Source organism: Temnothorax curvispinosus, unplaced genomic scaffold (genome assembly GCF_003070985.1).
Source record: "Temnothorax curvispinosus isolate PA1 unplaced genomic scaffold, ASM307098v1 QBEX01009342.1, whole genome shotgun sequence".
Classification (NCBI taxonomy): domain Eukaryota; kingdom Metazoa; phylum Arthropoda; class Insecta; order Hymenoptera; family Formicidae; genus Temnothorax; species Temnothorax curvispinosus.
The window spans coordinates 105777-122003 of NW_020219122.1; the positions used below are offsets into that span (position 1 = coordinate 105777).

The window sequence follows — 16227 nt, forward strand, 5'->3', positions numbered from 1 at the left end:
ACAACACACATGCTTTTTTTTTTATTTTTTCCTGACCTCTTGTATCAAGGCTCACGAATGTAATATAGAAAACGTAATTACGCAGTCTTATCACGAAATAAATAATTCAGTTTGGAATTTCCGGAGTGGTACATTATGCGATATGCGGTAATACCTTATCTACAATGAGTTACGCGCGATTTATCGTAATTGTTAATTTTAGGATATTGTACTTCGAGTACACATTTTTATCATCTCTTTTTTTTTGTTTCATTTTACTGAAAAAGTTGGTGTATATCGATACAAATAATTATTATCTCAAAAATTGGCATTGTTAAGCCTGCACGTCCAAGTAAGACGGTTTATCGATACTGGCCATGAGAGATACTCCATAAGTTTAATTGTACATTTTGTTTGTGGTTTGTGCATAACGGATAATGAAAAAGAAATCTAATTTCGTAATAATATACAATAATATACAACGGTGTTGTGGATAAAGTACCTCTTACACATATCGTTCGACACCATACAATGCGTTTTGGTACGGAGTATCGTTTTCGGACATATCATACAAACATATTTGCGTATTACCACACTACCTGAGGAAGAGCAATGAAGTAAATACTGTGTGAAAATAATTTCTCGTATATAAACGCTGTATATATTAATTTACACCTAAAGTTGATGTCATAAAAATGGAGCACCTTCGATAAAATAGATTCATTATTAGCATGGCTGCCTCAGGGAGAAAATCAGATTACTAACATGTCCTTCGGAATTACTGAGATATAAAAACGTTGCGATCAAAAACAAAGCTTTCATTGCCCATTATCATTTGTCTCATGCTAATTTTCGCTTTACGGTAATTTCTACACCATTCAATAGAAACTAAATATCTTAGTTTAAGAGACTGTCGTTGGATAGTTTGTTCAAAAGAAAATTTTTTTCAAAACAAAGCTGTATACGCGAATCGTATATAGACACGGATAAATACATATCCTGTAAATGCTGTAAACAATTCCTGCGTAGGTTAAGGAAACAGAAATTTTAGCCACCCTAACGTAATTGCTTGTCTAAATTGAGAACATTCCTTCAAAGTTCTGACTTCGAGCTACCGCTAAAGTACTTGGGTTTGAGCTCCTCAATTCGTTTGATAAAGTCTGTCTTCTCTATACAACCTTCGCACGTCTCTTCCCAATCATTCAAGATCTTCTTCAAGTCGCGTACCTTCAGCTTCTTCAGATTTACCGTATTGAGATCGATTTGTTTCTCTGAAACAAAAATATCAATTTCGCATGGGACGGTCGACTTTGTATCCGCAATAAGAATGACGACAGGGCGCGAATGTTATACATACCGAATCTCAAATCGCATATTTGAGCATCTCTCTTCTTTAATTTCTCGCATATCTTATCCGCGGGCATAGACCATGACAGTGGTTTACTGAGCTCGCCTAAGATACCGGTGGCAGATTCTTCTAACCCACCTAAATAATAGCACTGAAAGCATAAGCAATAATTGCAATTATTTTAAATAAATAATCGAGGGAATGTCTACATTAATTTCGTCTCCACAAGTTTATACTTACAAATCTATTTTCTTTTGATTTAGTGCCTTTACAGTATTCTCGAAACTTTGCTTCGATCTTCTTGGGGTCACTTTTAACATCTGCCGATAGTGTCTGACTGAACTTGTCCACAACGGCGACGCATACTGTAAAATAGTATAAGAATAAGAAACGCCATAAAATTGCGGGTAAACTTAAATATAAAGATAAATATCTCAGAGAGATTCTTACCTTCGCAATCACCTTCTTTCAACGCCGTAACGGCGCACACGATTCCGAGGAATACGGAAAGCACCAGCGACACTGACGTATTCATCTTCCTGTTCTATTGTGTTCTGTTAACAATAACATTATTGAATCATTAAAATGCATTTATAAATAAATATTAACGTACTCAATTATCACCCTATCATACAAAGTTTCGACAACGCGTTAAACAATTTATCTCTCACAAAAGGGGGACGAGAGAAAGCCGACTAGAGCGAATCTTTCGCCACGTCACTTCGCAACGTTACAAATTCTCGTCACTAAGGGCGACTTGAATTAATCGAAGCTTGATCGAAGTCGCCCCGATCCACCCGATCCAACGAAATCACGACGTCCCTGTTACGTCCCGGAAGACGCTACAGAGGAAGACGTTCCAAGGTTACTCCAATCCTCGCGAGAGTCCTACTTGCAATTTCGCGGTGGCCGAAAACGCGAGGGTGACGACGGGGAGATTCGCGAGATCGTCAACGGGGGGAAAAAAACGCGGAATGTCGAAATGTTGACGCGTACGTGCCTCCGGTGGGGCTAGGTTACCTTCGCGCGAGCCACATACCGTTGCGATCGGACTGAAAATCGACGATGTTCCCCCGATGCGAGGCCTCTGTCGTTCGGCAGCTGGGCGACGCGCGGCGACTTTAATTCATCCACACGATCCACACGCACGATTGCTCCGTGAATTGTTCCGCGACACGCTCGCCTCCGCGCCTCGCGACACGTTGGATTCTGTCAAAAACCCGGAATCCCAGCTGGCGCGCGCCGATTGGTCGTGACGTCGTCGAGGGTCGCGCGCGCCGCCGCGCGATTGACCGTTTTCGCGCGCGGCCATGGGGAGAGGTTCGTGCACCGCGCCGCACTTTCTGCACTCGGAGTGAAACGGCCGAACGACCGGGCCGGTTGGAAGAAAGAGACGAGCGATACGGAAAGTTCAGCGCTGCGACGAACGGGAACCGTTGCGGAGAACAGCGGCTCTGTTTACCTTGCGATCGCCATGTTTACTCCGAAAGGGTTCGGCGAATATTTGCACCGAGGAAAACACAGATTTATCACTGGGCAAGCAGGGCAAGTGGGACACGAAGGAGGAGTACCTTCCCCGCGGCTCCCGTGAGAGATTAATGATGAAAAGTGACGGATTGCCGTTCCAACGAGCTGGTTACTCGTCGTCACGCGGATGAACCGATCGTAAGCCGTCCGGCTAACCTCTCAGGTTAATCACGGGATCACGGAGAAGCAACCGAGGTAATATTCGCTGTTAAAGATCTCTCATGAATCTATTTATACATGTTAGATAACGGGAGACGCGTGTCACGCGTGTTGCAGGCGGGATGGCGCCTCGTAGGGAGGCGAGGCCTAACCTCAATGCCGGTAGGTCCTCGAGGAGGGGCAACAAGGGCTGGCTGGAGAATTACCTGGACTGGCGGCAGCTCGTCGCCTTCCTCACCGACCCGAGAAAGATACCGTTAACGGCGAAGCTGTTTATCTACCTGGAGATCGTTCTGAACGTGCTGGTCATCTATGTCGTGCCGTACACCGAGATCGACTGGCGAGCCTACATGCAGGAAGTCGGGGGATTCCTGAACGGCACGACGGACTACTCGAAACTGCGGGGCGACACCGGGCCGCTGGTTTACCCCGCCGGTTTCGTCTACGTTTTCTCCGGTCTTTACTACATAACTTCGCGCGGGGCCAATATAAGGATAGCGCAGTACTTCTTCGCGGCGTTGTACGTGATCACGCTGACGCTGGTCTTCCGGATTTATGCGCGAACCAAGAAAGTGCCGCCCTACGTCATCATCTTGATGTGCTGCACCTCCTACAGAATACATTCGATATTCGTTCTGAGGCTCTTCAACGATCCGGTGGCGATGGTGCTGCTGTACGCGTCTATCAATGCGTTCCTGGACAGCCGCTGGTACTTGGGTAGCGCTCTGTACAGCCTCGCCGTGTCCATCAAGATGAACATCCTGTTGTTCGCACCGGCGCTTCTCGTCGCTTACCTGTGCACGCTGGGAACGCTCAAAACACTGCTACATCTGTCTATCTGCGCGTTAATACAGCTGATTCTTGGTCTTCCGTTCTTGCTGGAGAACCCTATCGCTTATATAAAGGGCGCTTTTAACTTGGGTAGAGTCTTCGAGTTCAAGTGGACCGTGAACTGGAGGTTCCTCCCCGAGGAGGTATTCGTTCATTCTTACCTGCACGTTTCTCTGTTGCTCTTGCACATGCTGACGCTGCTGTATTGCGCGCCCGTTTGGATCACCTACATGAAATCGTACGCGAAATTGAAGTACGTGGGGAAGGAATTGAAGCCTCAGCTTCGCAAGAAGGAGAAGGTGGACATGTCTACCGTAAGTCAGCTGTTCGTCTATCCCCTTTTCGTCGCGAATTTCATCGGCATTATGTTCAGCAGATCATTGCATTATCAGTTCTACATATGGTACTACCATACGTTACCGTACATCGCGTGGTGCACCGACTACAAGACCGTTCTTAAGCTGACCGTCTTGGGTGTGATAGAACTATGTTGGAACACGTATCCGAGCACGGTGTTCAGCAGTGCGGCGTTGCATCTGTGCCATATAATTCTGCTATACGGCGTCCTAAAAAATAGATCGAAAGATAAGTGAAAGAGCGCACGTATGTATGACGCATTTCTATCTTTCAATCGTGCATTTCTATCTCTCAATCGTATTCCTGTGTATAATCTATGTATTAAATACATAGAGTAACGTATCTTTCTATCCGACGTTACTTAACGTCCGTCTCCCAATACATATGAGATGTTTTTGTGCCCACCTCATGTTTTACATAGGACTGTTCAAGACTGTATTTAGAAACACGCGATTATGTATGTAAAATATACCTTTTGTATATATGAACGGAATAAATTGTGGAGAAGCGTTATATCTTGTTTTCGAACACGTTCTCGGCATCACCTCCACTCTATTCTCCGACATTTTTAGAAACATAATTTACGCGAGACAAAAAACACTCGGAGATGACGTTATTTATCTTTTTTCTCACACAGGTATTTCGCTATTGCCTGTAAAGATGGTATTTGCAAGTAAAATTAGACCTCAGTGTCTGGAACTTTTTTCCCAATTAATAAAATCGGACTTGAATTTACATGCTATTTCAATTTATAATGGTAACGACTTAATGATAATTGCTGTAGCTTGTATCATACATCATACAGGAAACTAAAAAAAACAAATGAAAATAATTACGCGACTATCAGTGGATTACATGTTTGCGCAATTATATTCTTGTACGAGTAAGCTCTACTTCTTGATTGAAATTGTAGCTTTTAAATGAACGCAATAAAAATTTTTATTTAATATTTAATATTGCATGCAGCGGTTGCTGATTATATTTGTGCGGACGTCCATCTGCAGTTTATATAACGTTACACAAATACGAGAACCTGAAGCACAACTCCGAAAGTTCGAAGCACAAGTCCGAAGACTTCTGCGAAATTCAGGACAGGTAATATTTATTCAAAACAAATGTCGGTCGATTATTTCATCAGGAAAGTGTATCGCTTTTCCCATCAGGCTATGCATAAAACATCATTCTCATTCCGAGAGAAAACGTGGAGGCGACTTATTATTCAAGTAGCACGCCCAGGTGTTTTTCCTCGAATATTATCTGCGCCTATAAAAAACCGGAGTGTATCATGGCCATCGATATCGCACAGATCGAAGAAATCGTGGTGGAGTCTGCGGAAGGAGGCCGCGAGCGGAAGTGTGTCAAAGAGAGAATCGTCTTCTCTCTTCATCAGCGTCGGATCCTCCCCACCGCCGTTTTCCTTCAGAACGGCGAATCTTTTGCTCGGCCACGTGGACACCGCTACCTTCCTCCGGCGGGGTGGGACGTTCCTGGCGAGCCAGTGGGAACTGGTTCCAGCCCTGACATCGCGTGCGTGCGTGCATCCGCGCGCGCGCGCCCGCGCGTCGCTGATAGCCCGATTCCGAACAAAAGCATCGATCGCGACCGCTTTCGCAACGCAGTACAACGCCGGCAGTCATCAAAGTAGGTAGCCGGAATCGTCGCCCTTCCGCAAGTGGTAACCTTGGCATTTTCGTCTCTCGACCGGTCCTGGCTCGTTCACCGTTAAGTCGTCGACCTGCCGGTTGCCACGCGCGACCTTGTCCTTCGTAATTTTTATGAGATATCGCTACATATATATCTAACGTGTCAGTCGTTATCGAGCAGCCTTGCCGCGCGTACATTTGTTGACGCTTAATCCCTGAGACAAGAGTGCAGACCGCTGTGCATCCCCGGTGAAGAAACGGAGTTTACTATTCATCGTTGGATGATTGGGAGAACCGGAAAAGGAGTCGATTGTCAGTAAAGGTCGAGTTCAGGTGAGAAAGTGAGAAAGTGTTCCGGCACGATCGTCTCGCGCATTGGAGTATAAAAACACGTTGGAGAAAGCTGCATCGAGATAAAATTCTGGGGAGGTTTATGATGAATTTCTGCGGATCTGCCCGTTGTGTTAATTACATTTTTCAATGTGCGAGAATGAGCCTTTAAAGTTAATTAAAAAACTTTTAAGTATCTATTTTTAAAAATAGAAAAGCCAATGAGACAATTTTAATTCATTCAACCTTCAATTAACGCGAGTAGATCGTGTCTGAATGCTGTTATTTCTATATATTTCTCCCTGACAAACAACACTGAGAAAAAAATGTTGACTAAAATTTCCAATTAATTATAATTTTTTTAATTAAAATATTTATGTATGTAAATTAAATACGACATATTAAATCTAACATGACGTAATTTGACTCAAATACTTAAATATTTCAATTAAAAAAATTATAATCAGTTGAAAATTTTAGTCAAGTTAACAACATTTTTTTCACAGTGTAAGAATGCGTGTGTCAAATTGTTTCCTTTCGAAACACGAGTTACCTAAGTAATGTAATAATATTATCGCTGTGCGCCGTGATAAGAAAATTTTAACGGTCGGACTATGCCCCTGTACGCAATGGTTCGATTTTTCTACGGCGACTAACGTAATGGGTTGCCAATATAATGAATGAATATTTTATGTTGATTTTTGCATTGTATGGTAACGAATCAATGCCTCCTACATTTGTGCTTATCATCCAGTATTCACATGATGAAGCACCTGCGACTCTATGTATGACTGATACATGAAAAAATCTTGCAACTTAAAAAACAAAATGTAATGTAAGAAAGATGAGGAACGCTGAATGCTCCTTTTGCACGAATGCGTATAAAAGTATCTATATATAATGTGAGGAGCATGCAATGTAAAAAAATAAAGATACTACTAGAAGAAAAATGAGAAACGCTGAACATTCGTCTTGCACGAATGCGCATAGAAGAATCACATGTTTCTCTGTGAGTGATTCGAGAATCGGAATATCAATTACATAAGCGCGTTTATCTATCGCCTGATGAGAAATAAATTGCGTAAGGAAATGAAATCTAAGCAGAAAAACAGTCAAAGATTGATACGAGTGATTCAAAACGTAATGCATGATTTGATGAGTAATGCAAAGATAAGTCACAAGTTAAAGTTAAAGATTAAAATCCAAGTAGGTGGACATGAGCAACAGGTTTTTTTTTTCCAAAGCAAGGCAAAAAATGTCGTGTGATAACGAAAGCGAATGTCGGCTGATAATACGACACGAGATCATTAAAGCCAAATCAGCAGTGACTGGCAGGTATACTGGTTGATATCGTCCGACAATCACGCCGGGCGTGATGATAATTTACTTAAATTTAAATAAAGCTTAACTGAAATAATTAAATGTTTACGCAGGTGATTTTTTTTAAATCGTTATTTTGAGAAACACAGATAGTTAGATGTCACGCTTCGCGATTGTTTGGCCGCGATTAATATAATCAATTATAAACAAATTCTAAAGGTCGATCGCGCGTGACTGCGTGACTGTCCACTGACACGCACGTGCTGTTGCTTGAATTTTGTAGAATGGCGCTGGTCTGGTTGGAGAAGATATTTCTCGTGATAGTAGCGTTCGTCAGTTTGAGGCTCGTCCTAAAGGTCGGGATTCTAGTGTGGAAGAAATTGATCGCCCCGAGTCTCGGATTTGGAATTGACTTCCGAACGCAAGGCAAATGGGCGGTGGTAACCGGCGCGACGGATGGTCTTGGCAAAGCATTCGCCGATGTACTTGCCGAGCAGGGTATGGACATTGTCTTGGTCTCGCGGTCCTTGTCCAAGCTGAAGGACACAGCTGCCGAGATCGAGCGGAAGTATCGCGTGGAGACTCGCGTCGTGGAAGCTGATTTAACCGAAGGCCAGGTTGTTTACGCTGAAATCGGAAAAGCGACGCAGGACTTGGAGGTAACACATCTTATATAACTCATGGTAAATCTCGATCACATTGATAGAAATATTCCTCAAATAAGACGAAGAGAAGACTGTGTTTTTTTTTTAAAGAAATGTAAAATGATAAAAAATTTTATCTTTTTAAAAATAACCAGGATATATTTTTCAACACAGGTTGGTGTCCTTGTCAACAATGCCGGTGCAAGCTACGACCATCCCGAGATGTTCACGAAAGTGTCGGAGGAAGTCATCGCAAGAATACTGCAGCTGAACGTGGCTGGGATGACCGGAGTCACGAGAGCGGTGCTGCCCGGCATGATGCAGCGGGGGAAAGGGGTGCTCATCAACGTGAGTTCAATGGCCGCGGCTATCCCGAGCCCATATCTGGCCGTTTACGCCGCCAGTAAAGCGTACATCGACAAGCTCAGCGCCGATCTGGCTACAGAAGCCGCACCGAGAGGCGTCACCGTCCAGTGCGTTCTACCCGGCCCGGTCGCCACAAAGATGTCCAAGATCAAGTGAGAGTCTCTTACATAACGGACTGATTCCAAGGAAGCTGTAAAATAATTTTATCTCTATTATATTTTTCAATGCTTACAGAATTTGAAACTCTTCTGACTCGCTCAATTTTCGCTGTCCAATCGTACTCAATATTTTTGTCCTTTTTTTCCTCAGGAGAGCAACGTGGATGGCGCCTACTCCGGAGACGTTCGTCAAGGCGACATTGAAAACGGTCGGCATCGAGTCACGGACAACCGGTTATCCACCGCATTGTTTGATCAGCGGCTTCGTGGACGCACTGCGCTACATGAGCGAATCGGGAGCGGTATGGCTAGTGACGAAGACGATTCTCAACATAAGGGGACGAGCTCTTCGCAAGAAAACGAAAACCCCGGTAGACTCCTCGCAAGAGGACGTTCTCTCTAATTGAGAGATCGCACGTTTTTGTAACGTCGTTTTCTTGTTAATCAATTAATGAATAAGTTAATGTAATGCGGCGCCTTGTTTCGTCAGTCGCCCTCGAATTATTTTTATTTCGCTACTGCTTTGCATTTATTTAAATTTCCATCGACAGCTTTTCATATATCAAAATATCTCTTTTTAAAAGATGGATGGTTTCGCAATTTTTTGTTCCCTGCTATCCAAGATAAGGCGACAAGTTTATAACACCGATTACAATGAAAGAAGGAAAGATAAAAAATAAAAACGATCCATCTTCATTAACGCGTACTGTTTAGATTGGAATACAATAGTGTTTTTTTTTTTGTTAAGTTTTTGCAGGTCTGTTATAAACGGACAGAAAGGACATTCGTCTTTTATACAAGAACTAATTAATGATAACGATATTATTGAATTTGACGCTATAGTCTTTGAGAGAACACCTCGATATATTTTGTACATTGTACCTACATACCTACAGTGATTGCGATAATAAAATTAATTATACATAACCGACACGTTTCCAATTAAACGCGCGCCGTGAAATTATACAGAAAGCACAATTCGAATACAAAAAAAAGCTTTCAGTCGTATGATTACAATGTTGTAAGAAACATGAAGAGATATGAAGAGACATGCAAATCTTTGACAAGATTATATACAGGAAGAATCATCGAATCGTTCGCTAAACGGTTCCGAATGTCCCAAATCTCTCTGCTAAATAATTTCTCCTAAATTTCTCAAATCTCTCTCTTCTAAGTAATTTCTCTAAAATCTCTGAAATCTCTCCTGAAACTACGGTCCGTAAAATGTAATAAATAAATGTTCACTAGGCAAGGTGTGAAAATTATCGAGTGTTTACGAGCGTTTAAGATCTATCTGTCTTTTTGGGTTTATCTCAGAAAAATCTCGATCGTCGTCAGGTAACAGATAAAACGAATTGTTCGACTTTAAATTTCGCACCGATTATTCGGTCTGAAGTTCGCTCTGAAATTCGTTCTGAAGTTCTCGTCACGTGACCGTGCGTAACAATGGCGCGTGTCCACGGCCCGGCTGCGTTCTGTTTGTCACGCTTTTCACATCCCTTTGAAATTGTCCTGTTTCCTTTCTCTTTCCTTTTGTCCGATTCGAGATTTAGGCGTTAAATTTCGTTCTAGGCGACAATAAGCGTGAGGAAAACATAGGTGAGTAAAACGGGCTTTGAGACTCGCCGATAAATCGCTCGATGAAAGGCGCGCGATCACGGATCGCACTTCACCTAACTACTACTAGTCTTGAGTTTATCTCGAGTGACAATACGGCATTTTTATCAAACGTCTCACCGTTCTTAGAACAACTCTAACCGCGAGCTCTGATTAATCGACGATCAATTCAACCAGCAGCGAATTAATTGCTCGACGCAAGATTTCTAATCTTACAATTAAACAATAAAAGATAAATAATTTTATCCAGCAAAGTGAAATAGTAGATACATTAATCTAACTTGATTCATTAATCAACTCTGGCGGTACGATAATTGACAAGCTGATCATCGATTAGACTCATTAGACTAATGGGAGTTTATGTTACCCTTGACTTTGCCGGAGGGAAAAAGAAATTCTTTTTGAGTGAATAATCCACTCTCTGTCTTTCTCTCTCTTTGCTATTCGTCTCTCTTCGTCTCGCATATGCGCAAATCGAATCGCGCACTTCCCTGCACGCGGCCACGCGCCAATCGCCATGCGCCGACGCAATATGGCCGTCCGTACCTGCGCCGCCCGCACGTTTCGTGAAAATCACGATTGAAGATTGAACACTCGTGGATCCGTACATATCCGTACGATACGAGCGAGGGATCGCGTTGATCGAGGGTCCCAGGCCGAATTCAAGCGTGTCGCAGACGGATACCTGGAAAGTCGATCGCGCGCGAGCACAACGAGGCGAGACGAGAGAGCGGAAAAGCGGCGCGCGCCAAGTCCACGTTCACGTTTCGGTGCGCCCTAACCTCTCCGAGTAGGCGGCAAGTGTCACAGTCGCCTACCGCTGCTGCGTTGGTCGAGCGTTACGAGACGCATCGGCGACGAAGAGGAGGAGAAGAAAGGATCCGACCCGGTTGCCTCGTCGTTCACCCGTGTCCGCGTGTGTGTTGCGCGCGCGTGTCTCGTTCCGCCGCGCCGATAACCGATGTCCGCTGGCATGTTCCGCACGACGACAGCGAGGCCGTTCAACCTGCGTTACATCCTCGCGTTCAACAAACCCTACGCGCTTTGTTGGCGAGAGAATAAACTGAAATAGTGTTTACCCGCGGCACTGGACTACGTGCGCGCGTATTGCGATATCGGTCCGATTAACTTAAGTTTACGTTTTTCTACGTTCACCGGTAGAATAAGCCTTAGGTCGAATTATATGTATATATCGTGCCGCGTTCACGCGTTCACATTCGTTATCGCAATCGCTGGTATTGTAGAGCGTACGAGCACGTAGGAGCCACACATTATATGTACATTTGTATATATAATCCTGCCTAGTTTCGCATTCCTACCTCCGTCGTTCTTATTCGAGTAACGATGCGCCTTATCAGCCTAGAGAAGCTTAGCGAGATACAAAATGATGCTACGCGTATCAGGAACATATGTATCCTGGCGCACGTGGACCATGGGAAGACCACCCTGGCGGATTCTCTCGTCGCGAGCAACGGCATTATATCCAACAAGCTGGCTGGCAAGCTCAGATATCTGGACAGCAGGCCGGACGAACAGATACGTGGGATCACGATGAAGTCCAGTTCGATAACGCTGCATCACGTGCACAACGAGACGGACCATGTGATAAACTTAATTGATTCCCCGGGACACGTGGACTTCTCCTCGGAGGTTTCCACAGCGGTCAGACTGTCGGACGGAGCTGTCATCCTAGTCGATGTGGTGGAAGGCGTATGTCCCCAGACGCGTAGCGCCCTGTCTATAGCCTACGTCGAAGGTTTGAAGCCGATTTTAGTACTGAATAAAGTTGACCGACTGATTACAGAAATGAAATTGACGCCGTTGGACGCCTATGTGCGTTTGACACAGGTTCTGGAGCAAGTAAATGCTATTATGGGCGAGTTATTTGCGAGCGACGTGATGGAACGTGACGAGGACCGCGAGGAAACGACTGCAGCTACGTCGGGCAAGGTGAACGAGAGGGATCTGGCTGATTGGCAATCAGGTTTGGAGGAGTTAGACGACTCAAATTTATATTTCTCTCCGGAACAAGGAAACGTACTTTTCACTAGCGCAATTGACGGCTGGGGATTTGGTATCAAGGAATTCGCGAAAATCTATTCGAATAAATTGGGATTCAGCGACAAGGTTCTGCGTAAGACATTGTGGGGGGATTTTTATATAAATAGCAAAACTAAGAGGATTATGAAGGGAGCTCAGGAGAAGGCTAAGAAACCGCTTTTCGTGCAATTGATTTTGGACAATATCTGGGCGCTGTACGAGACCATAGTGATACGAAAAGACAAAGATAAATTGCCGACTATAGCTGAAAAGTTAAATATTAAATTGACAACCCGCGACTTGAGGCACACAGATACGAAAGCACAGTTGCAGGCCGTTTGCTCGCAGTGGCTTCCCCTGGCACAAAATTGTCTCAATATGGTATGTGAGAATGTTCCAGCGCCGCACAATTTAACCGACGAGAAAATCGAGCGACTGATAAGCGGGAACAACGACTTCTCTGCTCTGCCCTTTGAAACGCAGCGATTGAAAAAGGCATTCTTATCGTGCAGTCCATCGTCAGAAGCGCCGATTATTATATTCGTTTCGAAAATGTTTCCAGCGGAGAAAGACATGCTACCTGAAAACAAACCGAAGTCTTTAACACCGGAAGAACTGGCACAAAGAAGAGAAATCGTTCGACAGAAGCATGCGGAGCGACTGGAGCAAAAGAATTCTACCATCATTGAGAATCACGTGGAAGATACGCGCGATCCGTCTCCAATAGTCTCCAATAACGTCCAGGACGTAAAATGTGAGGATGTCATCGAGGACAAGTTGGACGGTACATTAGTGGCCTTCGCGAGAATATATTCGGGGACTATAAAGGTCGGAGATGAGGTGTTTGTTTTAGGACCGAAGCATAATCCCGCTATCGCTTTGGAACGCGAGAAAGCGGGTGAGCAGGTGGATCCGTCCCTCGTGCTCAAGGATTTGAAACCCGGCAGACACATCACGAGGGTGACCGTAAATAAATTGTACATTCTCATGGGAAGAGAGCTCGAGACTGTGAGTAACGTACCGGCGGGTAATGTTTTCGGAATCGGTGATCTCGAAGAACACGTTTTGAAGACCGCGACTCTCTCGACGACAATCGCCTGTCCTTCGTTCACGGAGTTAACTTCCCTCGCGGTTCCTATATTAAGAGTGGCCATGGAGCCGAAACATCCCAACGACTTGCCGAAGCTCATCAACGGTTTGAAACTGTTGAACCAAGCGGACGCCTGCGCCATGGTTCACATGCAGGAGACTGGCGAGATCGTTCTGAGCACCGCCGGTGAGGTTCATCTCGAGAGATGTCTGGAGGATCTCAAGCTGAGATACGCCAAGATCGATATTAACGTGTCTGATCCGATCGTGCCGTTCCGCGAGACCATAGTGCCACCTCCGAAACTCGACATGGTGAACGAGGCGATCGAGAAGAAGGCGATGGAAGTCAACCTCGAGGTCTGGACGTCGAACCGGCAATGTCGTTTTGAGATAGACGCGAAACCTCTACCAGAAAACGTAACAAAATTGTTAGAGAAAAATGCAAATCTGATAAAATTGTTGGACAGCTCCTGCGACAGGTATACAGAAGAGAACGGGGAACACGAGGATATTTCTGACGAGAATCAACCCAACGAGAGATCCATGTCTGATAAAAAGCAGAAAGAAGCAAAGGTATTCAAGAACGAATTGCGAGCAGCCTTTCTCGAAGCGGGGTGGAAGGATGACGTACTGGATAAAATATGGTCGTTTGGGCCACGAAAATGCGGCCCGAATATCCTATTGAACGAGACTGATTACAGCCACAAGAAGTTCTGGGAGCAGCAAAGCACGAATGCCGACCCTCGAGCAGTGTAAGTATTTTTAAAAAATATTAACGTAAAAGCATTTTATTGTACATATCCCGTTTGAAATAGACGAGCATTTAAAATGCGATGAACGTAATTTAATATAAACTTACAGCAATGATAAATGCTGTAATATATAACGCAAAAAATAAATATGTACGAGATCTATACTTTGATTACCTCCTTGAAACTTAATCCGGATGATAATAATACGTATGTTATATGAATTTTTCAGATATGATAACAGTATAGTCAACGGATTTCAAATTGCTACTCTGGCTGGCCCCTTATGCGAGGAGTCTATGATGGGCGTCTGCTTCGTATTGAAGAAGTGGGAAATTTTTGACACTTCACAAAGGTAAATATGCGTTAATGGTTAATAAATATTCGCATCTTAAATTGATATCTGCGATCAAGAAATACTCTTATAAGACACATCAAAATAGACACATACATTGCAACTGCTTCCTTTCTGGAAGATATATATAGTCATCATATAGTACTGACGTTTTTATATTGAGCGAAATTAAGCAAGGAGGTCATATTTGGGCGCGTTATTTAAGAATTTAATAAACGCTACATATGCATGTATAAATAAGTGTATGCTATAAGATGTACGAAACGTTGCAGCGATTCCGGTGGCCAGAGCCAGGGACACTTGGGCGGTCAATTAATGTCGGCGTGTAAAGAGGCTTGTCGACGGATCTTCAGCTTACGACACCCCCGACTAATGACGGCGATGTACAGTTGCAGCGTTTTAGTCAACTCCGACGTTCTCGGTGAGTAATTATGTGTAATTGTTACTGATTAATCGCTCTCACGTATATTGTATAATCGAACACGTACATCTCCGAGCTTTTCTTAAGTCACGTAGTCGTAAATGCGTAACTCAAAATATCTACATCAATGTCTATTGTTCCCTAATCGCGTTATTAACATAGTGAGCTGACTCTAAGTTGGAAAAGTAAAAAAATATTTTTGGAATATATAGTAAATGACATATTTTACCCAGTACTCAATAATGAGAGAAAAGAACGTAGATTTTAAGATCTTGCCTGTCGAAAGTTCAGGTACCACATATATTCCTATTTCCTATCTATCCTTTTGTTTCTTTAAGATCACGCGCGATGAGACAGCTCGTTACATTTGTGTAGGCGACAAAGCCGTTTGTCTTCCTTATCGTAATTTATCGAATATATTGTGTGTAATTAATCGACGGCTCAAATTACAAATAACATAGAAACCATGAATAATAAATATGCTTAAAACGAGTAATTAAGTAAGTGAAGATGAGAATACAAGTCACATAGGCGATTTCATTCTATCGTGTCTATTAACCCTCGTGCGGACACGCTGGTGTATGCGTTTCCAAAGTTTTTAAAAGTTATCTTTCTTCTGGTTTTACTTCTTACAGTCAATAATCGTTGCGTACGATAGAACAAAAATAATTCCTCGAACGAGATATTACATAGGATGAAATTAATAACATTATTGAAATTAATTTACATTATTCTACACCATGCTGCGTCTGTTCGAGGGTTAAGGAAGCGTAATAAAGGGCTTGAGAGTAATAAAAGGGAAACGATAGGAGAATGAATAGAGTTCGAGCATGGGATTTGAATGGCTGGGAGAATTATAAATATAAATAGCATTATAAATTAACACGTAAATTCGTCGATGGCAGATACGATGGGGTGGGATATCGCGTCGCGAAACTATTCCCAAAAGGACGGCGTCGCCATCAAGTGTCGCACCTTGTCCCAAGGGAAGCGTGGTTTCTCCTCGTTCTCCGCGCGCTCTGTTTAACACATCAAACGTGTGGTCAGTCACAAAATTTGTATTTGAGAAATTAGGGACAAGTTACAAGGTTTAAAAAAAAATGATATAAAGAATTTAGAATGCATACCTGAAATACTACGCGAATATCGTAGCGGTCGTCCTCTTCTGTTTCCTTGCACACACATCATTCCGTACACTCGAATGCCCGGAACGCTGGCGTAAGTTGGCTGATCGTGGCTCATAGGTCCCTCTGCGAAGAAAGAACGTAAGGAGTTATGTAAACTATTGCTTTTA

General features: G+C 43.5%; 4 protein-coding genes across 5 annotated transcripts in view; 3 read left to right on the plus strand and 1 right to left on the minus strand.

Annotated features, from left to right (window-relative positions):
• Positions 1-20: 20 nt before the first annotated feature.
• LOC112458906 (mesencephalic astrocyte-derived neurotrophic factor homolog) lies at positions 21-2554 on the minus strand. Its single transcript, XM_025022734.1, has 5 exons — positions 2367-2554; positions 1778-1881; positions 1568-1692; positions 1337-1478; positions 21-1250 (listed from the first exon to the last, which is right to left on the minus strand). Exons 2-5 carry the CDS (start codon positions 1860-1862, stop codon positions 1072-1074), a joined length of 531 nt encoding a protein of 176 aa, XP_024878502.1. The 5' UTR covers positions 1863-1881; positions 2367-2554; the 3' UTR covers positions 21-1071.
• Positions 2555-2637: 83 nt separating this feature from the next.
• Positions 2638-4714, plus strand: LOC112458901 (lethal(2)neighbour of Tid protein). 2 transcript variants are annotated; one of them, XM_025022728.1, is made up of 2 exons: positions 2638-3017; positions 3099-4714. In XM_025022728.1, exon 2 carries the CDS (start codon positions 3136-3138, stop codon positions 4435-4437), a length of 1302 nt encoding a protein of 433 aa, XP_024878496.1. In that variant the 5' UTR covers positions 2638-3017; positions 3099-3135; the 3' UTR covers positions 4438-4714. The 2 variants fall into 2 exon arrangements, with proteins under 2 accessions (XP_024878496.1, XP_024878495.1); XM_025022727.1 differs by having other exon boundaries at positions 2640-3049; positions 3131-4714.
• Positions 4715-5776: 1062 nt separating this feature from the next.
• LOC112458904 (very-long-chain 3-oxoacyl-CoA reductase) lies at positions 5777-9589 on the plus strand. Its single transcript, XM_025022732.1, has 4 exons — positions 5777-6177; positions 7778-8153; positions 8313-8656; positions 8814-9589. Exons 2-4 carry the CDS (start codon positions 7779-7781, stop codon positions 9067-9069), a joined length of 975 nt encoding a protein of 324 aa, XP_024878500.1. The 5' UTR covers positions 5777-6177; position 7778; the 3' UTR covers positions 9070-9589.
• A 2034-nt stretch (positions 9590-11623) lies between these two features.
• The window catches only part of LOC112458918 (elongation factor-like GTPase 1), a 33447-nt gene continuing 28843 nt past the window's right edge, over positions 11624-16227 (plus strand). Inside the window, exons 1-3 of the mRNA XM_025022749.1 lie at positions 11624-14160; positions 14390-14512; positions 14785-14933. Coding sequence (XP_024878517.1) covers positions 11624-14160; positions 14390-14512; positions 14785-14933 — 2809 coding nt within the window. The remainder of the gene's footprint in view (positions 14161-14389; positions 14513-14784; positions 14934-16227) is intronic.